Source organism: Anser cygnoides, chromosome 33 (genome assembly GCF_040182565.1).
Source record: "Anser cygnoides isolate HZ-2024a breed goose chromosome 33, Taihu_goose_T2T_genome, whole genome shotgun sequence".
Taxonomy (NCBI): domain Eukaryota; kingdom Metazoa; phylum Chordata; class Aves; order Anseriformes; family Anatidae; genus Anser; species Anser cygnoides.
Genome location: NC_089905.1, coordinates 607,288 through 620,884, shown reverse-complemented (window position 1 = coordinate 620,884; position 13,597 = coordinate 607,288). Strand labels below are relative to the sequence as shown.

General features: G+C 70.4%; 2 protein-coding genes across 6 annotated transcripts; one reads left to right on the top strand and one right to left on the bottom strand.

The window, feature by feature from the left end:
• Positions 1 to 2,172: 2,172 nt before the first annotated feature.
• On the bottom strand, positions 2,173 to 4,771 carry KCNJ9 (potassium inwardly rectifying channel subfamily J member 9). The gene is given in 3 exon segments (XM_066986037.1): positions 2,173 to 2,246; positions 2,248 to 2,504; positions 3,352 to 4,771. Coding segments are annotated over 3 exon segments (1,581 nt in total). The 5' UTR covers positions 4,610 to 4,771; the 3' UTR covers positions 2,173 to 2,180.
• Positions 3,941 to 13,434, top strand: KCNJ10 (potassium inwardly rectifying channel subfamily J member 10). 5 transcript variants are annotated; one of them, XM_048056376.2, is made up of 2 exons: positions 3,941 to 4,075; positions 11,501 to 13,434. In XM_048056376.2, exon 2 carries the CDS (start codon positions 11,501 to 11,503, stop codon positions 12,641 to 12,643), a length of 1,143 nt encoding a protein of 380 aa, XP_047912333.1. In that variant the 5' UTR covers positions 3,941 to 4,075; the 3' UTR covers positions 12,644 to 13,434. The 5 variants fall into 5 exon arrangements, with proteins under 5 accessions (XP_047912333.1, XP_066842169.1, XP_013026051.2 ...); XM_066986068.1 differs by lacking the exon at positions 3,941 to 4,075 and adding an exon at positions 6,585 to 6,740; XM_013170597.3 differs by lacking the exon at positions 3,941 to 4,075 and adding an exon at positions 10,607 to 10,818.
• Positions 13,435 to 13,597: the final 163 nt, after the last annotated feature.

Here is a 13,597-nt window from a genome sequence, read left to right as displayed (position 1 = left end):
CGCTCCCCCCCCCCCCCCGCCGGTGCCACCGAGGGCAACCGGGGAGGCTAAAATTAGCCGGGGGGGCGGGGGGAGGCCAGGGCCGAGGGACGCGGCTGTGCCCAGGCCCCCCCAGTGCCCCCAGTGCCCAACGGCCCTCCCAGTACCCCCCCCCATCCCCGCCCCGGGCCCCCCCAGGGTCCGGCTTAGTCGCCACGGCGACCGCCTCCGAGCCTCAAGGGCGGCCCAAGGACGCGGGGGGCACGGCCGTGGGGCCCCCAGCCCCTGCACCCGCGTCCCCGGCCCGCATCGGCACTCCCAGTATCATCCCCGACCCCCAGCCCGCACCAGTTTGCACCGGTACCCCACTCTCCCCCAGTATCCCCATAGCCCAGCCTGCACCAGTATCCCCAGAACCCCCCAGTCTGCACCAGTTCCCTGGTCCAGCTTCACACTCCCAGTATCCCCAGTGTGCCCCAGTCGCGCCAGTCCAGCCCCGCACCCCCAGTGTGCCCCAGTATCCCCAGTCTGCCCCAGTCCCTCATGGTCCAACCCTGCATGCCCAGTCTGGACCAGTCCCCCCAGTCTGTGCCAGCATGCCCACTCTGTCCCAGCACATCCCAGTATATCCCAGTACCTCCAATTATGCCCCAGCTTTCCTACAGCACCTCCCAATCCATCCCAGTATCCCCCAGCCTGTCCCAGTCTTCCCAGTCTCCCTAGAACTCCCACTCCATCCCAGTATATTCCAGTTTCTCCCAGTCCCCGCAGTCTGCCCCAGCACCTCCCATTCTGTCCCAGTGCTCCCCATGATCCCCAGTCCCCCCAGTCCCTCCCAGTATCCCCCAGTCCCTCCCAGTCCCCCCAGAGCTCCCGCTCCATCCCAGTACATCCCAGTCTCTCCCCAATTTGAACCCAGCACCTCCCAGTGCTCCCCAAAACTCCCACCCCATCCCAGTATCCCCCAGTCCCTCCCAGTCAGCCCCACCACCCCCACTCTGCCGAACCCCCCCGCCCCCCCAGCCCCCCCAGCCCTCCCCACTGCCCCCAGCCCCCCCGTGCCCCCCCGCAGTCGGGGTTGGGGACAGGAACAAGGCCGGGGGGGCGGAGGCGGTTCGCGGGGGGTATTTACCCGGGCCGTGTCCCCGCTGTCCCCCCCGCTGTCCCCCCCCCGCTGTCCCCCCCCGTTGCCCCCCCCCGCTGTCCCCCAGCTGAGCAAACAGATGACGCGGGCGCAGCCGCCACGTGCCGGCCCCGGCCCCACGGGGGACCTGGCGCGGGCCCCGGCCCCTTCCCAGTGCTCCCAGTGCTCCCAGTTCCCCGCCCGGACTGGGCAGCGTTGCCGCGACCCGGGGCCGCGAACGCGCGTGGGCGCCGCTGCCGGAGGGGGGGGGGGGGGAGGAATGTGGAGGGGGCGGGGCCTGGGCGGACAGGGGCGGGGCCTGGGCGGGCAGGGGGCGGGGCCTGGGCGGGCAGGGGCGGGGCCTGGGCGGGCAGGGGGCGGGGCCTGGGCGGGCAGGGGGCGGGGCCTGGGCGGGCCACGCCCACACACGCCCCGCCCCCTCCTCTCCTTGCCCCGCCCCCTCCGGCTCCTCTCGGGCCATCCCCGCTCCCCCCCCCCCCCCCCCCCCCAGGCACCGCGGGGCCCCCCTTTGTGTCCAGCCCCGCCGGGGGGGGGGCACCCATGGGTGCCGGGGGGTGCTGCCTCGGTCACCCCCTTCATTAAAAAAAAAATAATTGGGAATGAAGACTCCACACCCCCCCCCCGGACACACTAATGGCCCCCCCCCCAAAACGGGGGGGGTACCCTGGAATTAATGTAGGTCCTACAATAACAACCCCGGGGGGGATTGATGCCATGGGGGGCAATCTGCCACCCCTTGATTGGGGGGGGGCACAAAGCCTCTGGGGGTATGGGATGGCACGGCCCCCCCCCCCCAGGTGATGACCCCCCCCCCAGTGAACCCCAAAGCAGGGGCAGGGTGACGAGGACACCGGGTCCCCTGGTGGGACTGCAGGCAGGGGTGATGGGGGGGGAACCTGGCACCACTGCCCCCCCCCCAAAAAAAACACCACCATCACTATATCGGGGGGAGGATGGGGAGGGGGGGGTCAGCCTTTATTAAAACAACCCCAGCGGGCAGCCGGGCGCCCAGCACCCACACCCCCCCCCCCCCACCACCACCCCCCGCCCGCGGCCGTCACAACCCCTCGGGGCTGGCCAGGGTGCCGTTGTGTTCCGGGGGGGTCCCGGCTCCCCCCGGCCCCGGCCTCCGCCACCGCCGCCTCCTCCAGCGGCTGGTCCAGGCGGCTGGGGATGGACCAGTAGAGGTGGGCGTCGCGGCGGGCGGCCGCCGCCGCCAGCTGCCGGGCGCTGCAGGCCGGCGTGGGCACGGGCACGGTGTGGTGGAAGCCCCCGTAGTCCACCTCGTAGCAGCCCTCGGCCAGGCTCAGCACCGGCGAGAAGCGGTGGCCCCACAGCACCTCGTCCGCCAGGTAGGAGCTGCGCGCCTGGCACGTCATCCCTGCGGGGGGGGGGGGGGGGGGGCAGCCGGGGGGCGAGGGTCCCGCAGCCTGCACCCCGCATACACGCACGGCACGAGCCCACCGCGCATGGCACGGCCACGGGGTCGGGGAAGGGGATGGGGTGGCTTGCGGGGGCGATGGCGGGGGCACCCGGTGCATGGCGCACCCCGGTTGGGGGGTGGGGGGGCACCCGGTCTGTAAAGCATGGGGGGACCCCAATCTATAAGGCATGGGGCACCTCCGATCTATAAGGTATGGGGCACCCCGATCTGTGGTGCAGCCCGTGTATGGGGCACCCTGATTGTGGTGCATGGGGCGTGGAGGTGATGTCCCCATGGAGGTGATGTGATGTCCCCATGGAGGTGATGTCCCCATGGAGGTGAGGTGTCCTCATGGAGATGTCCCCAAGAAAAAGATGTGTCCCCGTGGAGGTGTCCCCATGGAGGTGTCCCCGTGGAGGTGTCCCCGTGGAGGTGTCCCCGTGGAAATGAAGCGGCCGCATGGAGATGTCCTTGTGGAGATGAGGTGTCCCCATGGAGGTGTCCCCCTGGAGGTGAGGTGTCCACATGAAGGTGTCCCCATGGAGGGTGGCGTCCCTCATAGAGAAGTCCCCATGGGCGTGACGCGTCCCCATGGAGGTATCTGCATGGAGATGTCCCCATGGAGGTGGTGGTCCCACAGAGATGTCCCCATGGACACGAGGTGTCCCCGTGGAGGTGACGTGTCTGCATGAAGATGTCCCCATGGAGGTTGCGGCCCCGTAGAGACTTCCCCATGGACACGAGGTGTCCCCACAGACGTTAGGTGCCACCCAGTGCGTCCCACCCCCCCCGGCGGCCCCGTTACCTGTGGCCTCCACCATGCCCTCGAGGATGACGACGATCTCAAAATCGTCCTTCTCCAGCTGGTGCCGCGAGACGTCCCAGAAGGGGCTGCGCTCGTCGATCTCGTGGCTGATGATGAGGGGCGAGACGAGGAAGAGGCGGTCGTCGCCCGTCTCGAAGCCCACGCTCAGGTCGGTCTGGTCCAGGGGGATGAACTCGCCCTCCTGCGTCTGCTTGGACTTGATGAGCTTGGCGCGGATGGAGGCCTCCACGATGTGCGAGTCCCGCAGGTCGCCCACGCGAAACATCAGGCAGAGGCGGTCGTCCCGCAGCGACACCACGGCGTGCGAGGAGAAGACCAAGGTCTCGGCGCGCTTGTTGGGCTGCGAGATCTTCACGAACATGCAGCCCACCATGAAGGCGTTGACCATGGAGCCCAGGATGGCCTGGAGCAGCAGCAGCACGATGCCCTCGGGACACTTGTCGGTGATGACGCGGTGGCCGTAGCCGATGGTGGTCTCCGTCTCGATGGAGAAGAGGAAGGCGGAGACGAAGCCGTTGAGGTTGTTGACGCAGGGCGTCCAGGCGTGGTCCTCCAGGTGGTCCAGGTCGCCGCGGCAGTAGGCGATGAACCACCAGATGAGGCCGAAGAAGAGCCAGGTGACGGCGTAGGCCAGGATGAAGACGAGGAGGCTGAAGCGCCACTTGAGGTCCACCAGGGTGGTGAAGATGTCGGTGAGGTAGCGGTAGGTCTCGCGCACGTTCCCGTGCTGCACGTTGCACTTGCCGTCCTTCTCCACGTAGCGCTGACGCTTGCGGGCCCCGGCCCCCCGGCGCCGGGGGGGGGCGGGGGGGCCCTTGGCCTCGCTGGGCCCCCCCTCGGGCACCCCGCAGAAGGCGGCGTTGTCCTGAGCCATCGCCCTCAGCGCCTGCGGGAGGGAGGGGTTGGTGGCGCCCAACTGGGAGCACTGGGAGGCACTGGGAGGGGCAGGTGTGGGGGGGCCGGCAGGAGGCTGGGGGGGGGGATGAGGCACGGGACTGCGGGGGTGGGTGAGGGCACACATGTGTGTGCACACGCATGGACACACGTGTACACAATGCATGCACTCACCTACACAAAGTATGCATGCACACACCTGCAAACACGCACACACGTGCAAACACGCACACACGTGCACACCTGTGTCCAGCTGCTGGCAGGTGCACACGCACGCACACGCATGCACACGCACGCACACACGTGTACGCAGATGCACACACGTACAAACACGCGCACACATCTGCAAACACGTGCACACAGCTGCAAACACGTGCACACAGCTGCACACGTGTGCACGCACACACGCACACACACACACGAGCAGATACCGGCACGCCAGCACCCAGGGCTGTGCGCACACGCGTGTTTTGCCCACTGGTGGGGTGCACGCACATGCGTGCAGCCCGGGGGGGGTGGGGGGTGTGTGTGTGTGTGGGGGGGGGGGGTCCTTGCACGCTGCCATGCACCGGAGCGTGTGTGCACCAGTCCTGCGCACGCACTGGACCGATGCCAGCGCACGCACACGGAGCCGGGCGATGCACACGCGATGCACACACGCATGTGCACCCCCCCCCCCCCAAGCTGTGCCCCACACAACCCTCCCCCCCCCCCCCCCCCCCCCAGCCATGGGGCACCCCACGGCCCCCAGGCAGATTGCAGGGGGGGATGGGGGGGGGGGAGGGGGCATCTTTCCCAAAATGTAGAGGGGGGAGGTGGGGGGGGGGGGGCACCCATCACCTCTGTGCAGGCCTTGGGTGCCCCTGACCGGTGTCGGGGACCCCAGCGCCACCCCCGTGTCCCCTCGCTGTGAGGGGGGGGGGGGACTGGCGGGGGGGGGGCGTACAGATGGCAGGGCTGGGGGTGCGGGAGAGAACGGGGCGGGGGGGCAATATGGGGGAGGGGAGCAGCAGGAGCCCCCCCGGGGCTGTCCCCTCCACCACCCCCCCGCTCTGCCCCCCGCCCCCCCCCGTCCCGGTGCCCCCCATCCCGGTGCCCCCCCCCCCCCCCCCCCGCACTCACCGCTCCCCCCGCGGCTCCCGCCGGGGCGCGCAACCCCCGTGCGCTGCGCGCATGGCGCAGGAGGAGCGCAGCGCCCGGCTCCGCTCGGCTCGGCCCCCGGTCCCGTCCGGTGCCGCTCGGGCTCGGCTCGGTTCGGCCCGGCCCAGCTCTCTCCCCCCCCCCCCCCCAACACCGCCGGTTTCACCCCCCCCCCCCCCCCCCCGCGCCTCCCCCGCCGGCCGCGCTCCGCCGTTCCCCGGCAACGGCTGCGCCCCGGGAGCGCGCGGCTAAAAATACCGAGCTGCGCCCGCCCCCGGCACGGCCCCCCCCGGCCCCGGGCCGAGCCGAACCGGGCCAACCCCCCCCTCCTCAACCCCCCCCCCCCGGGAAGGGCAGAGCGGCGGGGCCACGCGTGGCACGCTGCCCGCGGGGCGTGGGGAGGGGGGAAGAAATGCGCCGGGGTTGCGCCCACGCGTGTGCTCGGGGACACGCGTGGCACGGGGGGGGCGCTTGGTGCTGCGCTCCGCTTGGCGCTGCGCTCCCCCCCCCCCCCAATTCCTCCCCCGCCGCCGGTTGCCCCCCCCCCCGCCCCCCCCGGTAGCCCAGCGGCCGCCCGGTGGCGGTGGCGGCCCCGGCCCCTCCCCGGCCCCCCCCCGGGCGCACAAAGGCGCTTTGTGCCGGGACCGGCCCGGGAACAGCGGGGCCTTGTGCGGGGGGGGGGGGGCGGCCCCACGCACCCACGGCCACGCACCCACGGCCCCGCGCACCCACGGCCCCACTGCCCCGCGCCCCCCCCCCCTCCAGCCGCTCCCTCATCACCAGCGGTGGGGGGGGGTGATGGTGTCGGGGGGGGGGGGGGGCCACGGGTGACACCCGCCCGTGCCCCCACTCCCCGCGGGGGGGTCTCAGGACCCCACGCGAAAACACGGGGGGCACGGGTGGGGGTGTGGGGGGCCGGTCCCGGTGCTGCGGCCGGTGGGTTGAGGTGGGGGGGGGGTTGTCGGGGGTGCTCGGGCCCGCCCCCCCCGCCCCGGGGCCGGTAACGTGACCCGGACCGGGCTCGTTTTCCACCCCATTAACCCCCCCCCCCCCCCCCCCAAGCCCGCCCCACGCCGGCTCCTCCCCGCCCCCCCCCCCCCCCGCCTCCCCCGGCCCCCCCCCAACCCCCCCGGGCCCCCTCCCCGGCCCCGCCAATCGGTGCCAGCCGGGCCCGGCGAGGCGGCCGGCCCGGGGAGGGGGGGGGGGGGCGCGGGGGGGGGCCCCGTCCCACCGCCGCCGGCCCCGCCGAGCCATAAAGCCCATGGGGAGCCGGCGGCGGCCGGGCTGAGCGCGGCCAGGCACCCCCGGGCGCCCCAGGGTGCCCCCCCGGCAAGGTAAGGGGCCGCCGGGGGTGGGGAGGTCCCGGTCCCCTGAGCCCCCCCGCCCCCCGCCCCAGTAAAGCCCCCCCTTGTCGCGGCCAGGCCACCCTGGGGGTGGCGAGGGGCTGGGGGCAGCCGGCAGTGCCCCCCCCCCCGCTGGATGCGGCTCCGGGCCGGTGGCCCCGCGCCCCCCCCCCCAAAACGTCCCGGTGTCCCGTGCCCCCATCACCTCACGTCCCGGTGTCCCGTGCCCCCACGTCGCCGTGGTCCCCGTCCCCGTGTCTCGGTGCCCCGTGTCCCCGCGTCCCTTTATCCCCCAGCCCCCGTAGCCCCATGTCCCACGTCCCCATGTCCCGAGTCTCCCTGTCCCCCGTCCCCATGTTCCCCGTGTCCCCCCATCCCACCGTCCCCATGGCCTGGCCCCACGTCCCCCTCCCCCCTTCTGCCCCCGATGTCCCCGTACCCCCGTGTCCCATGTCCGCCATCCCCTTGCCCTCCACCTCCATCCCCACGTCCCCACACCCGCTGTCCCCATGTCCCCATGTCCCCCGTCCCCACATCCCCGTATCTCCAGTGCCCGTGTCCCCACATCCCCCCCTCCCTGTGGGTCTCCCCCCCCCCCAGCCCAGTGGGGACCTGGACGGACGGACGGACAGAGAGGGAGACGGACGGACAGACACGGACGGAGGGCACCACGTCCCTCAGCCCATTCCCACCCCACTCCCCCCCCCCCCCCGGCATCTCTGGGGCCACCCCTGTCCCCTCTACCGCAGCCCACGGGGTGTCCCCATTGCCCCCCGCCAATGGGGCCCGAGGCCACGGGGTGGTTGGGGGGGGCCCTTCCCTGCCCCAGGGACGGGGGGGGGCAGGGTCAGGGCATTTCAAGGGCATTTGGAGTGAGGGGGACAGGGGGGCACCCACAGGGCGCTGGGTTAGTGGCACCGGCCCTGGGTGGGCTGGGGATTAACCGGGCTGTGGGTTAACGGGGCTGGGAGTTAACCAGGCTGTGGGTTAACCAGGCTGCGGGTTAACCAGGCTGCAGGTGAACCAGGCTGCAGGTGAACCAGGCTGCAGGTGAACCAGGCTGCAGGTTAGGCACGCCGGATTAGCTGGGCTGTGGATGAGCAAAACCACAGATTAGCTACGCTGGATTAGCCAGGCTGTAGGTTAGTCACGCTGGATTAGTGGGGTTGAGGATTAGTGGGGCCACAGATTAGCTGCGCTGGATTAGCAGGGTTGTGGCTTAGCCACGCGGGATTGGGCTGTGGGCAAAGGTGGGCTGTGGGTTATCCAGGTGTGGGCTATCTGGGTGTGGGTTATCTGGGTTGGATTATCCCGGGATGTGGGTTATCTGGGATGTGGGTTATCCGGGATGTGGGTTATCCGGGATGTGGGTTATCCCGGGATTGGATTATCCCAACTGTGGGTTATCCAGGGTGTGCGTTATCTAGGTGTGGGTTATCCCAGGCATGGAGTACTGCAGGTGTGCTTTATCCGGGTGTGGGTTGGAGGTGTGGGTTATTGGAGGTGTGCGTTATCTGGGTGTGGGTTATCTGGGTGTGGGTTATCCCGGGTGTGGGTTACCCATCCCGGTTAGTCGGGCTGCGAGTTACACCCCCCGTGAGCTGCCGGTTAATGGGTCTGGGGGTAACGATGCTGCGGGTTACCCGTGCTGCGGCCGCGGGCGGTGGCTTCTCCGCTGGCTACGAAGGCTGAGCCGCGTCGTCCCCGCCGGCCTTATCCGCCCCATCGGCACCGGCGCCGCCAGCTCCCGTGGGAGCCCCCGCGCCCGTGGGTCCGCTGGAAGCGCTCCCGGCCCCGCCGAGCTTCCCTGGAGGCGGCGGGCTTGAAAAGAGGCCAAAATGGGCTTTTTTTGCCCCAATCCACAGCCGGCAGAGGGGTGGATTTGTTGGCAGTTAATGGGGGTTGAGTAGCACTGGGGGGGAAGGATTTGTCATTTTGGGGTCCCCTGGTGCTGTGGGGACCCCCCCCCCCGGTATCCCTGCTGTGCTAGAGGGGAAACCGAGGCAGGGTTTGGGAGGGGTCCCCAGTCCCATCCTGCCCCCGCCGCCCCGCTCTCGGCATTTTCCTGAATTTCCCGAATTCTGCAGCTCGGGGCCGGCAGCGCGAAGGGTGCGGGGATGGCGCTGGCCTCAGGGCCCCCCCAGGTCCCCCCCCAGGGCCATGCCAAACTGTGCTCAAACCGGGTGCGATGGGGGTCCCGGGGTGCAGCGCAGGGGGCTCGGGGGGCTCCGATGGACAAGGGCAGGGGACCCAGGGGACAGCGGCCGAGCGGGGTGGGTGGCAGGGGGACGCTGGCCCCCAGGACCCCCGCTGGGGGGCCAGGCTGGCCGGGGGGGGCGGCAGGGAGCGCGGGGCTCTGCATGCTAACGAAGCGCTTCGTCAAAGCGCCTTTGTGCCCCGCCAGCTCCATTGAGGCCTCTCCGCCGGGGCGCACAAAGGCCCCACTGTCCCCGTGTCCCCGTCCCCCCCCCCCCCCGCCTGCCCTTGCACAGCCTCCCCCCCCCCAACACCCAGCCCCACGGGACCAGCCCCACGCCGCGTCCCCCGGTGTCCCCAACCCCGCCATCCCCAACCTTCCACGGGGACGAGGTGCGGACCCCCCGCTCCCAGTTGCCACCAGTATCACGCCCCCCCATTTTTGGGGTGGAAAGGGGGGAAAATGGGGCTGGCGGGGAGCCCGGCCACGGCTGGCACCGTGCGGGCACGGGAACAGCGCCCAGGTTGGCGATGCCAGTGGGGCATGGGGAGGGGGGGACGGGTCCCTGTGTCCCCTGCCCTGCAAGGACCCCCCGCATGCTTGGGGGGGGGGGAAACTGAGGCAGGAGGCGGGGGGGGGGGTTAATGGGTAACCGGGCGGAGCAGGTGGCGGTCGTGCTTGGTGGCGGCCGTGCCCCGCGGCATCGTCCCCGCGCTGGGAACAAGCGGTGCCTTGTCACAACCTGTGTCCAGGGCGCGTGGGGTGGCACGGGGGGGCTGCCAATGGGGGGGGGGGGGTGGGGGGTGTCCAGGGGGGGGGGACCCCAGAAATGTGGGGGTCAGGATGTGCTGCAGGGAGCCCCCGAGTGAAGCAGGGCGTAGGGACCCCCAAGAGGGGCAATGGGGAGCTTTTCTGGGGGGGGGGGGGGCAGGGATCCCAAAAAGGGGTGCAGGGATCCCAGGGAAAGGTGCAGGGACCCTGGGGAGGGGAAGGACCCCAAAAAGGGGGGAGAAGGGCATAGAGGGGTGCAGGAACCCCAAATACAAGCACAAAGGGAGCCCCAGGGGTGAGGGGACCCCGAGGGGGGGGAGCATGAGGAAAGGGGGGCAAAAGGACTTGGGGGGGTGCGGGGCCAACTGTGGGGACATGCAGGGGGTGCTGGTGCCTGTCCCTGCCGGCTCGGGCAGAGCTCGGGGCGCAGGGAGGGGCACTGAGGGTGCAGTGGCCCCAGGCCATGGAGCTCTGGGGAACACGGGGTGGTTTTGGGGACAGGGTGGCTCTGGGGATGCGTGGTGCCCGCGGGGACAGGGGGGGCCTGGTCCGGGATGGGGACAGGGCCCTGACCCGGTGCCACCGTCCCCTCCAGGGGGTCTCGCCAGGAGGGGACGGATGTGGTGCAGCAGGGACAGTGGCAGCGCCGCCCGGGGTGGCCGGTGCCTTCCGGGTCCCCCGGCTTTGGCCGGCGCAGGGACACGAGGCTCCAAGGAGACCCCCCAGGGTGCCACCGCGTCCCCGGTGTCCCCGGCACGCTGCCTCGCCGCAGCCAGCTCGGAAACCGCGGTGGGGCCAAACGCTGGCGTGGGCTGAAAGGGTCCTTTCTGTGCCGCCGGGGACCGGGGTCGGGGACAGGGACGGGGACGGAAGCGCGCCTGGCGCCGCCACCAGCCGTTTGTGCCCGTCGCCTCCCATTCATCCCCTCCTTCCTCTTCCTCCCGGCCTGATTCAGTCCCCGGCCCGGCCAGGACACCCAGGTCCTGTCCCCAGGCGAGGTGGCAGGGTGACAGCCGGGGACATTGCGGGGCCTGGCAGCACCGGGGAGGACAGGGAGGGAGGGAGGAGCGGACGGACGGACGCAGACGGACAGGGGGACAGGTGAGCGGATGGGGGCATAAAAGCACGGACGGACGGACGGACAGAGGCACGCGCGGACAGACAAGGGTACGGATGAGGGGAGGCAGGGAGGGACGGACAGACAGGTGGACGGGGGAGTGCTGATGGGGGCGATGGACGGACACACGGACAGACAGGTGACCGGAGAGGGCGCGCGAGGACAGACGGATAAAGGTAGATGGACAAAGGGGTGGGTGGGCAGGCAGGTGGTGGACGCGGGGACAGGCAGGACAGACAGACAGGTGGGTTAATCGATCAGTAGGGAGAAGGATGGACGGACAGACGGGGGGATGGCTGGAGGCTGCGAGGGGCGACAGCAGCCACCAGCACCGAGGTGCCTCGCATCCGTCAGGTCCCGCACAGCTGGGCTGGGGTCCCCAACGTGTCCCCAACACCGAACCTCCGTCCTCAGCCTCCATCTGTCCATTCCTCCCCTTAGCTGCCTGTCCTCGCGCTGCACCCCACCCATCCCCCTGCCTTCTCCTGCCCCCCACCCACCCTTCGGTCCATCCACCTGTCCATCTCCATCCATCCTGTCCCCCATCCTTCCCTCCATCCCCTCCCCTTTCTCCACCCTCTCCGTCCGCCTTCCCCACTCGCCCCCCACCCCCTCGTGACTCTCCCCCCCGTGTCCCCCCCCGGCTCACGGTGCCCCCTCCCGCAGATGACGTCGGCCACGAAGGTGTACTACAGCCAGACCACGCAGACCGACAGCCGCCCGCTCATCGGCTCGGGCCTGCGCCGGCGCCGGGTGATGACCAAGGATGGCCGCAGCAACGTGCGGATGGAGCACATCGCCGACAAGCGCTTCCTGTACCTCAAGGACCTGTGGACCACCTTCATCGACATGCAGTGGCGCTACAAGCTGGTGCTCTTCTCCGCCACCTTCGCCGGCACCTGGTTCGCCTTCGGCGTCGTCTGGTACCTGGTGGCCGTGGTGCACGGGGACCTGCTGGAGTTCGACCCGCCGGCCAACCACACGCCCTGCGTCATGCAGGTCCACACGCTCACCGGCGCCTTCCTCTTCTCCCTGGAGTCGCAGACCACCATCGGCTACGGCTTCCGCTACATCAGCGAGGAGTGCCCGCTCGCCATCGTGCTGCTCATCACCCAGCTGGTCCTCACCACCATCATGGAGATCTTCATCACCGGCACCTTCCTGGCCAAGATCGCCCGGCCCAAGAAGCGGGCGGAGACCATCAAGTTCAGCCAAAACGCCGTGGTGGCGCAGCACAACGGCAAGACCTGCCTCATGATCCGCGTGGCCAACATGCGCAAGAGCCTCCTCATCGGCTGCCAGGTGACGGGCAAGCTCCTGCAGACCCACCTCACCAAGGAGGGCGAGAGCGTGCGGCTCAACCAGGTCAACGTGGACTTCCAGGTGGACACGTCGTCCGACAGCCCCTTCCTCATCCTGCCCCTCACCTTCTACCACGTGGTGGACGACGCCAGCCCCTTCCGGGACATGGCCCTGCGGACGGGCGAAGGCGACTTCGAGCTGGTGGTGATCCTCAGCGGCACCGTGGAGTCCACCAGCGCCACGTGCCAGGTGCGCACGTCCTACCTGCCCGAGGAGATCCTCTGGGGCTACGAGTTCACCCCCGCCATCTCCCTCTCGGCCAGCGGCAAGTACGTGGCCGACTTCAGCCTCTTCGACCAGGTGGTGAAGGTGGCAGTGCCCTGCTGCGTCCACGAGACCGTGCGGTTCGGGGACCCCGAGAAGGTGAAGCTGGAGGAGTCCTTGCGGGAGGCGGCGGAGCGGGAGCGGGAGGGAGCGCCGCTGAGCGTCCGCATCAGCAACGTCTGAGACGCCGCCGGCCCCTGGAGATGCCACCAGCCCTGGAGATGCCACCAGCGCGGGGAGACGCCACCGGCTCTTCCCCCCCCTTCCCGGCTCTCGCCGTCCTCCTGGGCCTTTCCCCCCTTCCTCGTGGCACGGGGCTGCCCCGGGACCCGCGTGGGTGCTTGCCCACCGGTGGGACCACGTCCCCCTCGTCCCAGCCCACGTGGGGACGGGGCTGTCCCCGTCCCCCTCACCTAACGCTCTGCTAACACCAGCCAGAGACCCCCAGCCCCTCTGTGCTGCCAGGAGGAAGGTGGACACAATCCTGCCGGGAGACGCTGTCCCTGGGGTGGGGGGCACACGGCCACCCCCAGCCCCTGGGGACACGGTTTCTCACCAGCTGGGAGCTGCCTCGCTGCTCGATCCCGCCCCGGCGAGCCAGGAGGAGCGGGACGGCTCCGTGCCAAGGGGGGAAACTGAGGCAGGACCCCCCCCACACACACACACCGAGGCTGCCCCCAGAGCCGGGGCCCCCTCCCCACGCTGCCCCCCGGCCCCCTGCCTGCGGGATGGGGACACCGGGGTGTCACCGATAATCGGACACGGCCGCGGCGCCGCGTCCCCGCTCGAGCCGCCACGGGCCTCGAGCACGTCGCTGCTGCTAACGTAGAGCCTCCGCCTATTAACGCGCCTCACCGGGCAGCCCCGCGGCTCGGGGCTGATCCTCCCTCGCTGCACTGAGTCCAGGTTATATACACACGTGTATATATATAGTGCGACTAATCTCTATATATATAAACGGGGAAGAAAGGTTTCACCCCTGGAAAGACTCACTCATTCGAGCCCTGCTTCTGCTGGGGGCGCCTCGGGGTCTCGGCCTCGATTTGGGGGGAGAAAAGACAAAGAAGTCACTAAATAAAAGTTCTATTGACAGGCAGAAAGGGCTCTGCCCGCGCGCTCGCAGCGATGCCAAGACGT

Bases quoted from the DNA above. Each gene is read 5' to 3' on its own strand.
- KCNJ10 (XM_048056376.2), top strand. From the start codon at position 11,501: ATGACGTCGGCCACGAAGGTGTACTACAGCCAGACCACGCAGACCGAC.